Genomic DNA, 20,065 nt, shown 5'->3' on the forward strand with positions numbered 1-20,065 from the left:
CTAACTCTCTTCAGACCTCTCCTGTGGGAGAGAACCAAGCACTTGAACACAAGTGTCTTAGAATGGCGACTCTCAGCAACACTGGTCATGGTCCGCTTCAGGTCCCTGAATTTGGCTCAATTCCCCTGAACTTTGAACTCGCCCCGGAGGCCCGCTTTGCCCATGGGTTGGTTGAATATCGTCACGCACCTCGGTTGATCAAGCGAGAGATGGCTATGCTCCGACCCATGCTACATATCACAGAGCAGGGTGGGTGGGATCGCACGATACTGGACTCAGATGAGACCAAGCTTGCAAAGTGGTACTAGGACGCCACGGAAGGAATTAAAGGATTTATTATCAGTACTGCCACATGCAGTAATAAGGCTCTTCCCCAATTATCCATAAACATCATAAAACCTTACGCTCATCATCACTCCACCCCAGGAAGGCGTCCCAACACTAAAACAATGGTATTCTTAACCTCGTCGATAACTGTATCAAGTGGTTTGAGAAACTTGCCATGGTTTATGATGCTGCTAGGGGCGTCAAATTAGTGCAATAGATTTCGAAGAATCATATGTGTTCAGGAAGTTTCCCATAGTATCCAGGCAGTCTTTGGGCACCGAGGAGTATAGATGAACGTTTCTATCAAGAAGCAGTGAGATATAACGTTCATCATACCTACAAAATTTCTAATGGACTCTAATACAATTTCCGGGGACAGCTTCAATCTCAAATTCCCTGGATTTTGCTTGTCGTTCTCATTTTTTCATGGTCGACACAATTTTATATCTGTCCATAGTCTGCATATCAAAGAACCTTCACTGCTACCGTTTTCTCTACCATGGAAAATAATTCTTGATTCCTGTCATATTATACTGACAGTCTATATCCAATACTAGTGAAGTTTATCTGTCTGATCAGAGAGCTACGTAGGGTATGTTCTCGCAGTTAATAAATGAGATGATATCCTGGGATATCTGTAGATTCTCGAGTATAGACAAATCACAACGCAAAGATTAACCAAGGGGTCGCCAAAAGAACGATTACATGTATTACAGGATTGTTACCATCGAAAACCTGTCCTAGCCAACTTATAAGTAGACGGTCGACATGGACAACTCACTATAGGAGCGGGGTACCTGGTTCTTGTTGTCCAATTGGAAAGCCAAACCACCTTCGATAAGAGCACATGGCTGCATTTGAAAAGCAAGTACTTATAGAACCTCGAGGATTATGGTGGGGGGAAAGTAATGCATGGATGATGAATAAGAAGTCTAGTCCTATTATAAAAGACACTATTTCTCTTCTCTTTGCTTACTTTCTCTTCAACCTTAAGCATCCAAATCACCAATAGACTGTGCTCATCTTGATTAAACCTTTTTCCATATTAGCACCAGGGTTAGTTTTATCGGTGCATAGTTCCACAAATCACTAACATGAAAGATAGATGTGTGTTGAGTATCAGTCCTACTACAAAGTTTGTGGATGCTGGGAATCCCTCGGACATGTCCATTCTGTTCATAGTGAATCGCCGGACCAGTGCTATTCGAAAATTATATTTTGGACGCGACCCACAGCGTGTCAATTCCACTCTTTGGAGTCGCCACCAACCCCTACCCCTGAGCCCAGGGTTCCTCTTCTCCGAGCGACTAAATTCAAACCTGGGTATGGCATTCCTCGACCTGGATTCAAATTTGCATACTAATTTACCTAGGACCAGTCGGTTGTGATAGGACGCTGGCTGTATGAGCGTTGGAGGGTCATGAATCAATCACGGATATATGACAACTTGACTGATAATGACACCGAGAAAGTCCTATAACGTAGACGATCCTATACTCTCGGGATATTACGTCTAGAATTTAGTGGATAAAGCTATATGTACCGCCTATATAATATATGCCGCTTTAAGCTAGCTAGTAGTAGTAGCTCAACGATAGACATATAATGCAATTATTAGCTGGTTTTTATAGTCGTGTGCGGTTGATCAGCGAGAAATATGCGTGAGTGGTGCTCCAAAGTTCCATTAGTGTATTCGCAGTTTACTAGGCATCACATGCTATACATGGAATAGTCTGTGTTTGCGCATTTTATACCTTTTTCACTCTTGCTTATTCTATATTTGAGGTCAATTCTTCTTATCCTCCTAGATACCCAATACTAAGAAGGGGGATAATATATGAAAAACAAGTACCTAAGGAGAGTATCAAAAAGGAATACCAAAAAGACTATCAGAAGGCTGCATAAGCGGGCGACTATTCTTGTAGGTAATATACAGAGAAAATTGCATATAATGTTGGCACATGTAAGTTGATAGCTAAATAAACCATGATTTTCTCCATCCGATTTCTAGATTATTTGATTATTTTGGGTTGTAAATTTTTGGTAGTCAGTAACAAGGCATTTATTTTAGACATGTTTCTTTCGGTGGCTGCATCTCATATTCAACATAAACCTCATCTGTGCGCCGTATTTGGTATTGCTCTATGTCATTCAGGATGCTTTCCTGACTCTCCTTTTTGGACAATGGAGTTGGCCTTTCTTTTTTCGACACGTGAGCTCGAGAACTGGATTGATTGTCGTATATCTTATACTGTGCATAAGTTGACGGCTTGGACTGAGCCTTAGACGTCGAACTGAGTTTCAGTTTTCTTAGAATAAGTTCAAGCATTGGTTGTAATGTTGGTATACAGGCAGCAATAACAACGACATTGGCCTCGACACTGGAATTTTGGTTAGTATCATAACCACAAGGTGTAAAAGATAGAAAGTCCTACTTGGTCCAGAGCACAAGAGATACAGTGCCATCTAATTCATGGAATAGCGTTAGCATTTGGTAGCAGGTCATGAGCGAACCGAGAAAGCGAAACTAACAAGTTGGATCTGTTTGGTCAGCCAGGCCCTTGATCTGAGCACATTTGACCATTGCAACTGCAGCCGCACTAGAGTAGACCGGATTGTCAGCTTTGGAATTCTTGAATGGGCTGCCAGATTTGCATACATTGAACCCATACCGAGCGCAGCAGTCAATGCAATCTTCTTGCGCAATGACATTTGAAGCTTGTACAGCACCATCCCGGGATAAATTGCGAGGAAAAGGTCGACAAATGCGGAGAAAGCTATTTATGCATAGCGTCAATCAGTCACTGTCATGGCAATCACGAGATCCATCAGACACCGCTCACCTCCATTAAATGTAGCGTAGTTTACAAGAATCCAAACATTCCTACAGGTTGCCTCTCCTCTCACTACCATCGAGGTTTTCCAAAGTGCCTGTGGTGGATCGCACATGGTAACATAGATCAGGATATTGATGAGCGCAATGATAGACACCATAATGACAAGACCCCACACTACTATGCGTTGGATCTTATTTGGGTTCAGTATTCGGTGGAGTAGTGCGGCTACTGCGAGTTTCGGTAATGCAAAGGATATAATTCCGAAAATGAACGAGATCATATTCCACATGAGGGCGAGCTCGGTGGCCCTAGTTCCAAGATTGGTCGTGTGTTTTCCATATCCGTATGTCACTGAGACTGTCGCAGTCGCAACGAAAAGTAAACCGAAGATCTGAAGTACTCGCAGAGGTTAGAGATATTTGCCCAGTAGTATGTTAGAGGAAGGCGAAGCAGATAGGATATTCACCATAGATGCTCCAATCAACCAATCATCGAACCCAAAGTTGCGTAACATTCGCTGGCGAACGCATAGACGCGCGATAACAAGTAACGTGGCAAGAGTTGTCATTGACCACATTACCGCCATCAGTTCAGGGCCTTTGTTGCCCGTTTGGGCCGCATCAGTAATTGAACCCGCCATACCGGGCAGTGGTCTATCTCAAGATCTGAATCACCATTGACAACCGAAGGAGCTAGGATCTTTATAAGATCTACTCCGTAAAGGAGCCAATGATCCTTTGAGTGGCAAAAAAGGAAAAAAAAAGGGAAAAAAAACAAGGAGATTGTCAGATTCAGGGATTATTTTCGATGTTCTACTGTATGTGAAAACAGGTCCACTTTTCCTTTATAAGAACTTACAATATAAATATTCTATTGGTTTGTTCTAGCGTATATTATGGGGCACAATACATTAGTGAGAGTGCACTAACAGTGCCTCTACGTTCCTGTGAGGCTTCCGTTTATCTCCGATGTAACCACGAGTAGTTTTAGTGCGCTGATCCCTGTAGATTGTGTAAATTTCGGTCCTAGATCGTTGGCCCGCATGTACTAATTATTCGAATAGTCTGATTGTCTACCAATAGAGTGATTTAGTTGTATTTTGCTCCATTTTTTCGCCCCCAAATTAGACGGAACAAACGAACAATATAATAAACATACAACGCAATAACCTCTTATAGCATTAGTATGCAGCACATTGTCTCATTACTATATATGCATGAGATACTATCCGGATTTTTGTACCCATAGTGGAACCATAGTCGATCGTATTCACTTAAGACATCGCAGTGCCCCCTTAGAGTTAGATTTTGGAGATAGTCCATAGTATTTCCGTTCTAAAACCGCCATTTGCTTTCCGTGCAAGGCGTTCAAGCCCACCAAAAACGTTCAAAATGACAATCAACAATGAATCAAACGGATCTGCAACTAATGGGGCAGCCATTATTGATCCTCGGGTTGCCACTATGCCTAGCGCCCCGGAGAAACTTGCGCATTTGCAGAAGGAAATTGAAACACATTCCCAGGCCTACAGCAATGGTGACACTGATGCGCGCCTGAAGCTTCTGGAGACAGCCCGGTCTCTCGTACAGGCAATGGAAACACCCCAGGAGACCATGCTGCGATACTGCTGGGCCCAGGTGCGTCAGAGCAAAGAAGATCCTAGTTCAAGAATCGAGAATACTTATTTGGTTGCTTCTGCGTGATAGCCTACAGCGTTCGCCAGCATTGAAACCTGTATCGATCTGGGGATCTTCTTCATATTAGCACAGACCAACAAGCCAAAAACAGTGGCAGAGCTTGCAGCAACAACAGGCGCGGAACCCGAACTTCTTGGTCAGTAATAATTTCAAAGTCAGATAATTATGATACTTATTATTGCAAAGGTCGTATCATGAAGCATCTTGCCACAATGGGGGTCTTTGTCGAGACTGGTATGAATGAGTATGGCCGCAACGGGCTAACTACCACATTGGCTATGAAGCGGTACAATGATGCCTGGCCATGCATGTAAGTAGCTCAACCCGTGAGCGTCTTCCTCTCCAGGTTGGTCTAGTACTGACTTATCATTTTCTTTTGCCGGCAGTACTGGATGCACCCTTCCAGCAGCCAATGCACTGCCCACCTGGCTCAAGAAAAACGATTATCGAAGTCCCACCGACGGAAAGGACTGTCCATTTACTCTAGGATTTAAAACCGATTGTCACTTCTTCGAATTCCTCAACGGCAAGAATCCCGATTATCCCGAACTTGGCGCTCAATTCAACAATCTCATGTCGGCGTACCACCAAGGTAGACCCAGCTGGATGGATGGAAACTTCTACCCCGTACAAAGTCTCATCGACGGAGCCAAGACCGGCGATGAAGACGTTTTCATCGTGGATGTTGGTGGAAATAAGGGACATGATCTGGAGGAGTTCATATCGAAGTGGCCCAACACACCGGGCAAGTTGATCTTGCAAGACCAGCCGCAAGTTTTGGAAGATATCGAGTCGTTGAACACAGCAATTACACCAATGGTCCACGACTTCTACGAGGAACAGCCTATCAAGGGTTAGTGCTGACGCACATAGACTGGATTGACTAGCAGCTGACAATATCTTTAGGTGCGCGAGCATATTTCCTACACTCCGTCCTGCACGACTGGAATGATGAAACGTGCAAGAAAATCCTGTCCCAATTGGCCGCGGTGATGACACCCGGATACAGCAAGTTGCTGATCAACGAGAATGTGGTTCCCAATACCGGGGCCCACTGGCAGGCTACTTCTCTGGACCTAATAATGATGATAGATCTTGCTGCCAAGGAGCGGACTGAACAGCAGTGGCATGAAGTTATTGAACCGGTTGGTCTCAAAATTACTAAAATCTGGACGCCGCTAGATAGTGTTGAGAGTTTGATAGAATGCGAGTTGGCATAAATGTTCGTATTAGAGGAAGATCGACAAATTATACATATGACATGGATTTATACAAATTAGGCAGGTAATAATTCCCCCACAGGAATATGTTATCCGACAAAGCTGCTAGGAAGAATCTGAATATCAAAAAGAGTAAAAGATTGTCCAAGAGAAGTTTATTCTACGGACTATGGAATTCCCCTTTGTGGACATTATCGTCAGTCTCCAACGTCATCCCGAAATTGGTATATCCCACTTTCTATTGAGTACATATAATATCAAGGTCTCTTCAGCTGTTGAATTTCAATTGAAATTTGTCATCCAGAGATTTTCGTATAGTTATTAGAACTGATTTCAGAATAAAATAAAATCTATAAAGAGCGCGAAGGATTGTGCAATTTCCACTCACAGGAACAGCGGGGGTTTATCCACCCAGCTGAACATGAAAATACGCCAACCCATTCTACCCTTATAACCCCACCGTTCCCCCCTTTCTTTGACCCCAGAAATATGTCTTGGAAAAGTGGGTTGAGGGGAATATTGATTTCAATTATTGGGTTATCAACCAAATATGGAGTTGTCAGATTTCATAGTGTAGAACCTAGCTTCTATAACTCTCTACTCAATCAAGCTTCTCACATAAGATCATGCACTTCGACGTAGTCCTCTCTTGACAGGAGTCTTTCTACATTTAATAACAGCAATCTAGCGCCATTCCAAGTCGTCTGTAATGTCCCTTCTAACATTGATACAAGATCTCCATTAAATTAAGGGAAGACGTCCCCGTCAACATATTCTGCCTCTGTTTCCAGGTCATCTGGTAACTTTCCCAGCGCTGGCCAACCTTGTCTTCGATAGATTGACCATTCATGATAGTTTCCATGATCAATCACGGTGTTACTATTACCGATGTATGCCAAATGAACTGGGGCACGAATATATCTGAATCCTCTCAAACTTGGGAAAGGCAAGTGTTGAAGTAGATCATGGTCCGGCTCAGACTTGTACTCTTCCACCACAACCAGAATGACCGTTTGATCAGCCTCAAATTGTCGATCAACACAAACGAAAGATACCGCTCGCCTGTTGTCGGACTTGGGATACAAGTAAAGATCCCGGACAACTTCCCAGATGTCTTTCACCTTTCCTTCGACCATGCCTGTGTCATCGCTCTTCCAAGGCACAAACAAAAACTCAGGCCTTGTTTCTTCATCTCGGGATGCAACTTCAGATTCAGATCCAGATAGATCCGGCTCATCAAATGTTAACAAAATCTGCTCCAGACTCAGTTTTCCAGCTTCGGTCAACTGATTCGTGAGAGAGACCACAGTTCGAATCCAGTTTGTCTTGATAATAGGTAACCACAGGGGTGGGCTGATGAAGAACGGTTGTTCCGGGTGCCAGAATTCTTCTTCGGCACTCTTTTTACGAGGGGCATGCTCAAAAGCTCCTCTATAAACATTTACACAGCCAAATCTTTCTATATCTGTGCAAAGATCCCCAAATACCATGTGTCTCATGATGGCTGGACTTCTGTAGGAGTGGGAGGACTTGAAGGTCAAAACGTTAAACTGCGCCTCATCTAGATCAGACAAAGGCTTGCGCAGAAATATTAGTGGCATGATCTCTGGTCTTGCCCCCAGTTTCGCGTCCCATACACGATATTCATCCCAGAAGTCGACGAGATCCAGTCGAGTTTTCATGCGGTGCCGGTCCCTTGAGATCAGCTCTAGGGTCATATCGGGGGTCTTGGTATACCAAGGCTCAGTTTCATAGATCCACTCTCCTTTTGACATTCTTCTGGTTACTTTTTCGGGGGGAAACATTGCCGGGAGTGACTCTTGTAGAGTTCGATATGTCTCATCAAGCTCTTGTGCTGTTGTATGATACAACAGGAAGATGACTAGATGTGTATTTCCTGGACGACGTTTCCAGATAGGCATTCTGATCGGAGTGCTGTGCGTATTGGAAACCTGCACTGCTAGCTCCATAGGTAGGTGGCGGCTCAAAGCAGTGATTGTGGCGTTGGTATAGTATTCTCTTCCTAATATATCTCCTGCTCTGGATGCGAAGGGCTCTTGATAAGGGTCATGCATTATTGATCCCCGCCACCCTTGCGAATGGGCCCACAAAGGTCCCCAGGCTTTGTGGACGGACCTGAATGCGCTTGGCTGAGGATCATCGTCACTCCATAAGTAGTCTATGTCGTCAAGATTGAACATTTTCGCTTGGGTGGAGCAAATAACACGCCTTGCAAACACAGACAGTCCACCTGATTGGGTATCACGACGTGTAGATACGAAAATTGTTGAAATGACGCCTCCTGGTTCGTCCGACCATAAATCAGCATTGGGAAGATATTTCCCTGACAGCTGGCGTTTAGTTGCTTCATCAGCCACAATGATTCTTGGTCGACCCGATCGGTATGCTAGCACAGCAAGGGTACGGATGTTTCTTTGGCTATCAAGGCATGAACATTGTCGAGTAATGGATTCGAGAAGCCGACGAGGTGGCGACTATGCATGAACCTTGACTTCCTGGATGATATTCTGGGCTTGAAAGGAGGCCGCGAAGTAGTCACTGGAATGGGATTTGAGATCGTCCTCGAGTGTCGTCTGGATAAGCCCAATAAGTCTCGCTTGGCTTGGTGCACATAGGTCGGTCAACAAAACCAGTGGCCATATGTAATTTGGATCCATGGTATCATTTGACATCTTGGATGATCAGCGGTGCATGCACTCTCCGTGTACGATAGAAGAACAGGTTGAGGCTGAGAATATGTATTCCGTAGGCGTGCGGCCATTATTCCTGCCCCCACTACGCACCTAGTGGGAAACGCTTGGACTGTCTGACTCACAATGGACAGATAATGAGCCTGAATGAGCCTCAATAGTATCAAGCAAGCTTGCTTGGCGAAATGGCCTAGCGTCAAATGATACCCAAGCCAGTCTTGTCGGGAAACCATTCAACGCCTCACCCTACTTTCATAGTTAGTATTTTAGGGATGTACACATCTGAAACGAAGAACACTCAGTTTTGGAATGCCATCCGTAATACCATGCATATTATTCCATATATAATGCCTTGTATAACGCCACGAGACTTTACATGGTTTAAGATGTTTTCACGGTGATTACTGTCAATTCTCATCTCTCAACGACCAGAAATTTTCAACTGTACGAAGAAAAAGAGTATGAGGGGCAGGAAAAGGAAATGGAGGTTGTACTCGCAGGTGGAGAGGTTGTGCCTTCCATCCATGGATAGCCTGTTGGTAGATAAACAAGAATTATACGAGCCTGAAAGCCTGGACACAATTGCCTACCATGGGATAGAATAGCACTGCAAGGAATTCTCAAAGCAGACTGCTATCATTTCAGATTCTGATAGCGAAACCCGAGCATACCTAGGCAGGATTCAGGGCTACTTACAGAGTATATGGGTAACACTTGAATGACTTGACAGCTCACAGAAGAGTGAAGCGTGTTCAGTTGTCACTCACTACTAAATATACATAAGTGTATGGGCTATGCCTTGCTAAGCCAAGGTTACGGGGTTATATTGCATGAATTTTGATGAAAAGTTACTGGCTATTATTTCGCACATCACGCAAAGCTCTCTATACTAGATACCAGTCATGATGCAAGTCTATCCAAGTTCCCCTCTTTCTTTTATTTGTCCAAAGGACAAGGGCGTGAAGCATATCGGTACACTAAGTTACACATTGAGAGGAAGTATCAGGAAGAACAGAGAGGAGCGCAGACCGGGGAATGGATATGCTGAAAGATCACGGAGGGGAAAATGCATCGAAGGAAAAATGGGAGATGGAGAGATGGCAGAAAGGTCTATATAATACACAACTCCAATCCCAGTCCCTAATATGCATTACAGAAAGGAGATCAAGGAGTAGACTTGTCTCTAGGGGAGGGTGGCGTCAAACAGGATGCAGGCATTCGGGAAGTCGATTCTAAGCCTTGCTGGCCTGGTTCTTCTCCTCGGTGTCATGCGCGGCCTTGGGGATGAGGGAGTCACTCTCGGCTATTTCACCGACGGCATCGGTGTCGGCCTTCATCTGGGTGTTGACTTCCTTGGCGCGGGTCTGCTTCTCAGTAGGGTGCGATGACGCATCCAGCTCGGCGGCAGTTGGGGGAATTTCGGAGGTAGCGGGAGCATCAGTGGGGGCGGGAGCCTCGGATTGGGGCTCATCGTCGTCTTCTAGCTCGGCGCCGTAGACTTCGGGGTGTTGGCGGAAGCAATCTTGCATTGCCCTGCAAAAATTGTTAGCACAGGACTATCGCCCTCAAAAATGATAATGGAACATACTTGAATTTGTCAACACAGTCAATTCCCTTGGGATCTTCCTCGGAGTAGACAAAGCAGCTGAACGCAGCCTTGAAGTCCTCTCCGCAGGGCCCGTGGGCCATGCCTCCAAGGCACGGGCAGTCCCAGTTGATCTCACCAGTCTCCGGGTTGAAGGCAGCCTCCTGGCTAGCCTCCTCCTGGAGCTCCTGTGCGTTCAGTCCACCTTCCAAAGCAGCAGACTCGCTCTTCTGGGACTGCGCGGCAGCTCGTTCTTGCCGAATCTTAGGAGTAATGGAGTCGAGGGTCTGGGATTTGGCATCATCGCCGGTTTGTTTCTGGATCGAAGAAAGGATAGAGACTAAATCCAAATGGAAGCAGAGTTAGCGATTTGTGACTCCAAAACTGGTTAGCCATGACGGTGACGGAATTGTCGCAGCTTTGCCAACCTCGGGATCGAGGAACAAGGGCAAACCCAACTCCAATCGGCGAGACGTACACTTCGGCTCCTCGGAGAAAACGCTGCTCGTGTTGTAGTAGTAGATAGCACCGCCGGCCAAGCCCAATCGCAAGAAGGAGTTCTTCCAGCTTCTCGACTTGTTCGGACCGGTGCTTATCAATCGTCTGTTCGCTGGTGTACGGGCTGCGACAGCAGGCGCGCGGGCGAGCGCGCGAGCGGCGGGACGAAACATTATGTGTGAGAAGAGTGGGAATCAATCGAATTGACCGAGAGTTCCTCCAAGAAGGGATTGAGAGGAGGGGAGTCGAGGCACCGCGGGATGGAGAAGTTGGAAAGCGATGGTGGATTTTGGCCTGAGGTTGTCTACCCGCATCAGCCAGTCACGTTGCAGCTTGGGTCACGATAATTATATCGTCACCACGTACCCTTATGGGCTTTGATTTCTCTTGATTTACTTGGTTTTTTTTTTGGATTACGGTTAAATTTGTATTCATCTCTTGCAATGGAGTGGGATCCTAGTCGATTCTTCCGCCCTTCAGGGAGTCCTTCGCCTTATGCTCTTATCATCCTCAATCAGCCAATCAATGAGAAAGCTTTTGGGGTGTTGAGCAGATATGGTGAGTTTCTATATGAATGACCTATAAACATGATGTTTTGAATAAGAAATACTAATACTCATGCAGCATCCTATATCATTTGTGCCGATGGAGGTGCCAATCGGCTTTTTGATATGTTGAAAATTAATGGAATAGAATCTAAACAAGTAAGTGATCTCTATGGACTTTACTATTTGTAAAATCCTCCTGGGCTGGGAAAAAAAAACACAATTGAAGCACAGCAAAGAACAAATCAAGCTAAGATATCAAGCTGACCAGAGATATAGCTTCCTGACCGCATTGTTGGCGACCTTGATTCTATCCGCCCCGCAGTGCGAGAACATTATGAGAAACTTGGAGTGCCTATCCTCGAAGATCAAGACCAATACTCAACAGATTTCACAAAGTCTCTGAGATATCTCAATGCACATGCTGCAGAGATCATAGCTTCTCCCCGGAAAGGAAAGCCAGTCACCAATGGCTCAAATGAAAGCACATCAACCTCACCATCTGACCAATCACCTCTGGAAGTTGTGATCCTCGGAGGTCTAGGTGGCCGTGTGGATCAAGCTTTCTCCCAAGTCCACCACTTGTACATGATGACGCAGATGCAGCGCTCAATCCGTGAAAATGAAACCAACACATCAAGCTCCAATGCGAAGTCAGCTGCAGGCGGCAACCTCTATCTTGTCTCTGAGGAAAGCATTACCTTCATTATCCAAACGGGGAAGAATACAATCCTCACGCCCGCAACAAGACGAGCAGACATCGGGACAGTGTCGACATCTGATGCAAGCGAGTCGCTAAAGAAACGGAAGCGTGAGCAAGACCAGGCGCAAGAGCCAGACCCAGAATACTTCTTCGAAGAAAATATCGGCATCATCCCCCTCTCAGGGCCTGCCAAGATTACAACCCATGGCTTTGAATGGGATGTGGAGAATTGGCATACCGAAATTGGAGGTCAGGTATCCACGAGTAATCATATCCGCGCCGATAAGGTGGATGTTGAAACCTCTGCGCCGGTTTTGTTTACATTGGAGTTGGCGGAGAGATTGAAGAGATGACCGTGAACGTGAACGTGAAGCATGACATTGGGTACGGAGGTTAATAGAAACCACCGCGACAGCTGTCCCGGACCTCTCACGCCTTACGGAGCCTAGGCTATCAGAGTCACATATCGCTGCCTCAAATTTGTGATTCAGCCCGCACCTATAGCAGCTTATATATTAAATTGGCCTTCACCAACCGCTGCATGCCCCGCTGCGCATTTTGAACAATATAAAAACTTCCCGTGGGCTCCTGTTCCAACCTCTGGGGCCTTTCTTGAATCGCTCGAGTCCAAGCACCTCTTGTTAATCCTTTCTACGTTGTCGACGTCTCTGAAGCCTAACTTAACGACCCTCCGCCTATGTACACAATATCAAATGCCTAAACCAACGTTAAAAGGCTATCCGCAGCATGAATAACCTCGACTTGTACATTTACAACTACTGTCTAATACCCTGTTACGAACTGGAGAATAATGAATCGGCCATTAAAAGAAAAAGCACGGGAGAAGTTTGAACCTCCCAAGAGATAATCAGAACCAGAACCAGAATATAAACCCCAAGGCGCCTTCTCTGGCTAGAACAAGAGACCAAGAAAGACAGGGGAAAGAGAAGGCAGGAAAAGAACCCCAATATCGCATATCGCATAATCCACATACCAGTGACTAAAGTTGAACCCATAAACAAACAAAAAAATAACCATGAAGACGAATGGAATAACAATCACTCAAAACCACTGAATAACCAACCTCACAAGATCATCTGTACAGCTCGCAAAAGTTATATTCAACCTCTTACGAGCGGTTCAGAATCGCCTCGTACAGAGCACCAACACCGCCGATAGCAGTTCCAGTCAAAAGACCGAGATTTCCACCAGGGACCGAGTCAAGTACCTTCCCAGCAGCATACCCACTATAGAAACCAAAGAAGTTGAACCCCTTCTCAAACACAAGATGCACCAGCAGCGCCTTGACGATGTTGAAAGTCAAAGGATCAAACTGGGCGAGGTTAGGCGTAGACCGGGTACGCCGCGCACTGCTAGAAGCCTTCCAGCTCAAGTTAATAAAGTAGGCAGAAATCAAAGGCAAGAGCAGACAGGTAAGTAACCACAGCGAAAACGGCGCCCAGAACGATCCTTCCAGCAGCACAAATAGATCAGGAACACGGATGGGAATCGCGGGGATATGCGCCGCTTGCAAAGGCGGTGTTGTAGTAAGGTAGCGTATCGGCACCAACGCCTTCGTAAGACTGCCACTCTCAAGCAGCAGCACAATGATCTCAACGGCCTTCACGCTGCTCAGGGATGCTCGCAGGGATTGCGCCCGATCTACAAAACCTGACGCAGTCCATGCATTCTCAATACTCTCGCGCAACTTGAGTGTCTGCGCATCGATGGCTTCGGTGATGGCAGCTGGAGACGCCGGCAGCGAGGGCTCGGAGTCCACGATGGCAGCTATAATAGATTGAGATTGACTGGGTGTCTGTGTCTGTGTTTGTGTTTGTGTTTGTGTCTGGCGGGGTGTTTGGCGCGCAGACTGGCGTGCGCTCGTCCGCGCCACAGTCGGAGCTGGAGTTGGGCTGACTACGGTTGGGCTGGGAGCAACATCTTCCATCTCCTCGCTGGCGCATGGGTTAGTATATGCGCAATAGCGATAGATAGAATGGCGCATCTAGGGCAATCTTACATAATTTCCTCTTCCTTTACTTCCTTCTTCGCAGAGCGGCGTGCTGGGGTTCGTGCGGGAGTTCGCGCAGTTTCGCGCTTCACGGGCGATCCTCTGCGGGGTGGAGAGGCCAGGCGCGAGTAGTATTCAGAGAGGCTCTTGAGTCCAGAAAAGATAGAACGGTTTTCGCGGAGATGTCTATCCAATACTACGACAAGATCATTCTTGTTATAGTCATCGTAGCTATAGATCCGATTAGCTTGGTCTATGCGACAATCGCATTCGTACTTACTGTGGCAAGTCGGTCTGGTCGGCCAACGCAGCCAACTCGGGCTTTTTCAGCGACTTGAGATAAGGAAGAGACATAATGTATCCGATATCAACGTGCGAAATTGGACCAATGTCAAATAAGAAAGTAAATACTGGGGGGGGAAAGAAGATGCAAGGGAGGGGAGTGGCCGGTAATTGTTTACGTCCGCCGATCGCCAAAACAAAACACGGCTTAGCGCGTTCACTCCCTTTGTTCAGTGTCATTCCAGTTCTTTGGGCTTTTTCATTTCTTTTTTTAGATCTTTTAAGAGAATGTTCCAAGGTTGTATAATAGAAATGTTTTTGGTTGATATTTTATATATTTTGTCCTGCTTGAAGAATAGCAAACATCACACCTAAACGGAGTATAGAACCTAGAAAGAATATGTCAAAATATGCAAAAATATATATAATATGGAGTTGAAAAAAGAGCTATGGTACAGGAAGGCCGCAGCCAGTCTAATAATCTATCACAGAATAGGATACACAGTATACAAAGTGCTCAAAGACAGGGTCATAACATCCCAGATCGGGACAAAGAATCCAACGCCCCCATTTCCCAATGACCAAAAAAAAAAAAAAAAAAAAAAACGAACAACAACCTTGGAAATGCATGCAGTTGGATTAAAGGTCTTACAAGGACTCTTCCAGAATCTGGTAGGCCTCGAGTTGTTTGAGCAGGTACTGATACATGACCAGCATGGTCCCGCTTTGGATGCTAGTCCACACACCTCGTGGGCCCACGCCACGGAACCACCCCGCAATACCCTCCGTTCGGTAGATCATCTTCAACCCGGTGAACACGGAAGAAGTGTCAAGACGGGGTGTACCTGGCGGTGGGATTGTCGTATTTGCACCTGATGTGGAGATTGGTCGCGAGTGTGCCCGGGGAGTATTGGAATGAGATGATGCTGGGACGTGCGGGCGTGGGCTTTCTTTGGGCATGTGTTCGACACAATGTTTGGCGCCCGAAGAACCGGGTGGGAGTGCTGGGGGATTTTGCTGGGTTTGAATGCGCGTCTTGACCACATCCATCGGACATGTGATCACACCAGCCATACCGCCGGCAGTGGCAGCTGTCAATACCTCCAAGCCCAATCCTATGTCCCGTTTTCCAACCCATTGTTTAGCCATAGATTGCTCTTTCTCGTAGAATGCAAATTGGAGCGCCGAAAATGGGAGGTCGCGGAAGATAGTGGCCTTGTAGCCGTGGAATAATGCGGAGAATCCTTCCTGGCGGACGATCTGGCGGAACCCATCTCGCATGTTGCGGTAGTTGTAGCCGGAGTTGAAGTGCGGGTTGTTGTGTCGGCCCTGCAGTTGAAGTCGTGTTTTCAGCACCTCGGATGGCACATAGATAACTGAGGCAGCCAAGTCGGCAAAGAAACCACCGGATAGATAGGCGATGCTGGGGTTGATCCCTGAGTCGATCATCAAGCGCTTGGTATATTCATACACACCGAAGAAGATTACGGTGCCGGGAAATGAGCCCAGTAGGGCGGGCGTTACTCCTCCATATAATCCGCGACATAATCCTTCTTGTCGGTAAATTGTTGCATATGACTGGCCCATCGAAGTGTATTTAGGCGGAAACGTCGGATCGCCTTGTTGTCGGGTCTTGACTGTGTCTAACGAGTGCATCAACATGTCGCCGCATGTTCCTCCAGTACCACCGGCCAACATCGCCTATAATTCCAAATCAGGTCAGCCTTGCGCAACGGTATGGTATCGCTAGGGACAAACGTACATGTAGGTATGGCGGCCGAGGTTCCTCTTCCTCCAACAGCGCGAGGTCATCATTTCGAACAGTGTATTTTGAATGATCGATTCCACCCATTGGAGTCGGCTGTGCCCATGTCGAGGTATGTGAGTCACCCGCAGGCGGTGTTGTTGAGTCTGGGGTCGCTGTCGAGAACAGGCCGAACACCCGCGAGGTCAGGCTCATGGCAATATTATGCCAAGTTGCAATCCCAAGCGGTACTGGTCGGGACCAGGCTGGGTATTAGGGGGTGCTGAGAGATTTAATGGGAGAGGAGCACCCCTGGGAGGCAAGGATAATGATAAAGAGTGACAAGATATCGAGAAAGGATTGATTATTTGTTTGCGAGATGATTGTTCCACCAGCCAAAATTCTGATCGGCTTCTTTCGCCGCCAAGCCCGATATGTCGCCTCAGGCATAAATCACGGGATTTCGTCATTGGAGCATTTTAATGTCTCCTGAGAGATATGATTGTGAGAATAGCCTATGGCATGATTGAATATGCAGACTTGATCTCAGGGGCTTTTTTCATATCTGTAAGGACACGAGATGATGGGTTCCTATAAAAACCGCAAACGATATCCTCCTATGCATGTACAAGAAAGTTATACAGATTGTCCAACCTGTTCAGATGCCACTTTCATATGCGTTGGTATTTCTAATTCAGCTATTACTAATGTGTACCAGAATCAACCTGTGCAGGTCTTGGGAACAGCACTAGATTTAGTAGATTCTACAAATTTCCAAGAATGAAATAATGAAATGAATCCGAAACAATGTATGTTGACAAGAGGAAAGCAAATACAGAAACTATGCATCGCCATACTCTAGGAATAATAAACACAAGTCGTTGCGTATAGCATCATCATGGCGGGAACCCTCCGCATCCGCCTCTTTTCTACAGTCGGGACCTGGGCGTCCCATAATCCGACAACCTCCAGGTTCTTCTCTCAGGCGAGAACTTGCCAATGGGAAAGATAAAGCTGTAATATTACGTCTTGCACCAGCAACCTTTGTTCAGCAATTTTGCAAACCTGAAAACCCACGTTCTTTTCCAACGTCAGGAGCTCCAGCTTGCAAAGCAAGGCGTCTGGCACATCACCATAGAGACATTTACTGCGGCTTCTTGGCAGCGGTAGGGCCAGAGATGTAGCGGCCAATATCGGTGGCCTCGTAGCCCTGGCGCACAATACCCTTGAGGGTCTCCCAGCCCTGGCGAACCTGAGGAGGAGTGCTCTGGTGGGCGATGGTGGCGTCGGCACGGGCAGTGAGCTGACGGACAGCCTGCTGGACGAAGGAGCTCTGCGCATAGCGGGCGCGGAAGAAAGCCAGATAGACGGTCAGGAGCACCCAGCTACCGCTGGAGAAAGTGATAGCGGACAGAATAAGGCGGAACAGCAGGGCAATCTCGAGGGTAGCGACAACACCCATGCTGGCATCGTAGTATTGCTTGATGAACCGTCCAATGGTCTCGGCGAGGGGAGACTGCTTGACAGCGGGCTTAGATGGGGAGGTGGGAGAGGTAGGGGCGGCTGGAGCAGCGGGCTGCAAGGTGGGGATCAAGTACATGCGGCTGTAGGTTGCGACGTGGAAGACCGAGTAAACACTGAAAGGCAGAAGAGCCAGGATGAGCTGGCGCGAGTACAGCCAGACCAGAGCCATCCCTGGAATACGTATAAGCTTGAATCTTGGACTATCGCATTGCCAATCACTCACCAAGGTATTGCACATTCTCATCAGAGATGAGCTTCATCACAATCGCGAGAGGGCTGCCCTGGACACCCCGGGCAAAGTGGCCCTTGTACACGACAATTCCATAGGTCACGGCGGCCGAGATGAAGGTCAGACGGTAGGCGATCTGGGCCGTGGAGGAGTAGTAGTTGAAGAAGATGCAAGACAGGGAGTAGCGGAAGACGGAGAGCAAAAGTGTCACATGTCTAGGGATTGTTAGTGACCCTGAATTCAGGTCTTTGTTGGTGTGCGCTTCAGCAGATTGACCTACCCAACGAACCAGGCAAACCTGCAACGTGGCATTTTGTTAGTATTGGCAAACAAGGCATTGAAGCATGGCTTCAGCATCGGATTAGGGAAACGCACTGTAGGGTCTGCGCGAGGGCCTTAAGTCTCTCGACCAGAGGCAAGGCCGAGGAAGGAGGAGGAGGAGCCATATCTTTTTCCAATGGAAGATGAAGAGGATGATAGAATTACTCGGGATGAAGGAAAAGCAAAAGCAGAAAATGTGGAAAGCGACAAATAAGAAGGTGGCTGGGGGAGAGCGGGGAGACAAGTAACATCCGTGGGACCGCACACTGAGCTTCTGTCTCTCCGCCTTCTTGTCATATGGTGACGTCGGGTAATCGCAATGATGCAATTTCTGATCTATATCTGATCTATTTGGCTTCTTCTCTTCTATTTCCTATACATCTTTACTCCTGATTTTAGTTTAACATTTGATCTTGCTTATCTGTTTGTTTCAAGCCTCGAGTCGAGTCGGTGTGACCGACCCGCTTGAGGAGATCCAGCACCACTAACGTTCGGCCATTTGCATACACATTTGCATATACTTGCAGGATTCTCCAATAGTTCATATGTCGGTTATATCTTAGCGATTCACATCTTTTTGGATAAATATCAATCGAAGGGAGATATAACATACACAATATGATTTTCAAGTTTGATCCGAGCTCTTCTGATATATACAGAACCGGTCAAGTATACATAATATGGGCTCAGACGGAAAACCTATAACTAGATATCGCAGCCTTAAGAATTGATTTAGCTACTGAATAAATAGGATAGAATGAGATACTTAACTTCGATCATTCATCCACGACAGTACTATTCTAGACCAGGAGAGCAAGAGGCCTGTATACCCTAGATTGTCGACGTGGTCGAGAAAACATGCCATTCCATATTAGCCGACGCACATTACGGGAACAAGTCTAGAAGACCGCGTTTCAATGCCTAATTTTTTTTCCAGAACATTCCTTGATAGCCGAATCCTATCAATGCTATCTTTAGACTGACCTGGGCCAAGAAACACCAAACCATTCAAGGTATAGTTATTTAATTAGAAAACACATCCCAATTTCATTATTATTCCTTAAGTCCAGTCCCTATTGAATATGGCTACTCAGCTAACTATTTTTCCCTATATGAGTTAGCATTAGCACATAAGTAGGAGTTCCAATGGCCAACGCTCAACATCTACAAAGGCTTGTGGCAAAACACCGATACAATTATGCTGTCGACCTGAACCCTTCGCGCGCTCAGAAATTTGTACCAATCCAAGTTCAAAAAATGAAACTAGGTACATTGAGCATATTCATACCTAAATTTATCCCTATAGACCCTTCACAACCTTTAGTTTTCAAATATCGTATAGTATGCACCAAACCTGCCGCGATGTACATCAATCGACGCTAATATCGGGGTAGCCCTGCTATTTTTAGGCGTGCATGCTGTGCCCTGACAGGAAAAGCCCCAGGAACATAAGCGCCAAGCTTAACCGATGCCCTGATTAGACTTAATAACATCGGACATTTGAATAACACGAGAATTCCCTGAGGGCATTATACGAGATGGCCTTTTGAAAGAAGATTGTTTACTTTCACTCGATACATCCTCGACACCAGATACGGGCTTTATGGAAATGATCTACGAATACGAATCGAAAATCTCTTTGCATTCCACTTCTATACGAGCTTCGTGGGATCCAAAGCAATAATGAGGTGTCCAGAGATATAAAATGCTTGTTGACTCTCGTTCAAACTATTCTATCCATCAGCTCACATCACAACATCGACTACTTTACAATCTGCATTCTGCAATACCAGCTTCAACTTTGCAATATAATTCAATTTACCATTCCAAA

General features: G+C 46.3%; 10 protein-coding genes across 10 annotated transcripts; 3 read left to right on the forward strand and 7 right to left on the reverse strand.

Moving 5' to 3' along the window:
- Positions 1-62: 62 nt before the first annotated feature.
- Positions 63-308, forward strand: N7479_006105 (uncharacterized protein; the record flags this gene model as incomplete). The annotated part of the gene is made up of 1 exon (XM_057253801.1): positions 63-308. One exon carries the CDS (start codon positions 63-65, stop codon positions 306-308), a length of 246 nt encoding a protein of 81 aa, XP_057107663.1.
- Positions 309-2,389: 2,081 nt separating this feature from the next.
- On the reverse strand, positions 2,390-3,804 carry N7479_006106 (uncharacterized protein; the record flags this gene model as incomplete). Its single annotated transcript, XM_057253802.1, has 6 exons — positions 2,390-2,708; positions 2,763-2,793; positions 2,860-2,927; positions 2,987-3,104; positions 3,171-3,555; positions 3,631-3,804. The coding sequence occupies 6 exons, from the start codon at positions 3,802-3,804 to the stop codon at positions 2,390-2,392; spliced, it is 1,095 nt and encodes a 364-aa protein (XP_057107664.1).
- Positions 3,805-4,555: 751 nt separating this feature from the next.
- Positions 4,556-6,081, forward strand: N7479_006107 (uncharacterized protein; the record flags this gene model as incomplete). Its single annotated transcript, XM_057253803.1, has 5 exons — positions 4,556-4,801; positions 4,871-4,997; positions 5,048-5,171; positions 5,248-5,714; positions 5,768-6,081. The coding sequence occupies 5 exons, from the start codon at positions 4,556-4,558 to the stop codon at positions 6,079-6,081; spliced, it is 1,278 nt and encodes a 425-aa protein (XP_057107665.1).
- A 746-nt stretch (positions 6,082-6,827) lies between these two features.
- On the reverse strand, positions 6,828-8,156 carry N7479_006108 (uncharacterized protein; the record flags this gene model as incomplete). The annotated part of the gene is made up of 1 exon (XM_057253804.1): positions 6,828-8,156. One exon carries the CDS (start codon positions 8,154-8,156, stop codon positions 6,828-6,830), a length of 1,329 nt encoding a protein of 442 aa, XP_057107666.1.
- Positions 8,157-8,576: 420 nt separating this feature from the next.
- On the reverse strand, positions 8,577-8,774 carry N7479_006109 (uncharacterized protein; the record flags this gene model as incomplete). Its single annotated transcript, XM_057253805.1, has 1 exon — positions 8,577-8,774. The coding sequence occupies one exon, from the start codon at positions 8,772-8,774 to the stop codon at positions 8,577-8,579; it is 198 nt and encodes a 65-aa protein (XP_057107667.1).
- A 1,250-nt stretch (positions 8,775-10,024) lies between these two features.
- On the reverse strand, positions 10,025-11,048 carry N7479_006110 (coiled-coil-helix-coiled-coil-helix domain-containing protein; the record flags this gene model as incomplete). The annotated part of the gene is made up of 3 exons (XM_057253806.1): positions 10,025-10,325; positions 10,381-10,717; positions 10,856-11,048. 3 exons carry the CDS (start codon positions 11,046-11,048, stop codon positions 10,025-10,027), a joined length of 831 nt encoding a protein of 276 aa, XP_057107668.1.
- Positions 11,049-11,318: 270 nt separating this feature from the next.
- Positions 11,319-12,476, forward strand: N7479_006111 (thiamine diphosphokinase; the record flags this gene model as incomplete). Its single annotated transcript, XM_057253807.1, has 3 exons — positions 11,319-11,433; positions 11,500-11,579; positions 11,700-12,476. The coding sequence occupies 3 exons, from the start codon at positions 11,319-11,321 to the stop codon at positions 12,474-12,476; spliced, it is 972 nt and encodes a 323-aa protein (XP_057107669.1).
- Positions 12,477-13,252: 776 nt separating this feature from the next.
- N7479_006112 (uncharacterized protein) lies at positions 13,253-14,488 on the reverse strand (the record flags this gene model as incomplete). The annotated part of the gene is made up of 3 exons (XM_057253808.1): positions 13,253-14,078; positions 14,144-14,365; positions 14,415-14,488. 3 exons carry the CDS (start codon positions 14,486-14,488, stop codon positions 13,253-13,255), a joined length of 1,122 nt encoding a protein of 373 aa, XP_057107670.1.
- Positions 14,489-15,064: 576 nt separating this feature from the next.
- N7479_006113 (putative mitochondrial carrier protein) lies at positions 15,065-16,376 on the reverse strand (the record flags this gene model as incomplete). The annotated part of the gene is made up of 2 exons (XM_057253809.1): positions 15,065-16,117; positions 16,179-16,376. 2 exons carry the CDS (start codon positions 16,374-16,376, stop codon positions 15,065-15,067), a joined length of 1,251 nt encoding a protein of 416 aa, XP_057107671.1.
- A 928-nt stretch (positions 16,377-17,304) lies between these two features.
- Positions 17,305-18,359, reverse strand: N7479_006114 (uncharacterized protein; the record flags this gene model as incomplete). Its single annotated transcript, XM_057253810.1, has 4 exons — positions 17,305-17,855; positions 17,908-18,128; positions 18,194-18,211; positions 18,289-18,359. The coding sequence occupies 4 exons, from the start codon at positions 18,357-18,359 to the stop codon at positions 17,305-17,307; spliced, it is 861 nt and encodes a 286-aa protein (XP_057107672.1).
- Positions 18,360-20,065: the final 1,706 nt, after the last annotated feature.

Source organism: Penicillium vulpinum (assembly GCF_028829585.1).
Source record: "Penicillium vulpinum strain IBT 29486 chromosome Unknown utg000003l_segment0_segment0, whole genome shotgun sequence".
Classification (NCBI taxonomy): Eukaryota; Fungi; Ascomycota; class Eurotiomycetes; order Eurotiales; family Aspergillaceae; genus Penicillium; species Penicillium vulpinum.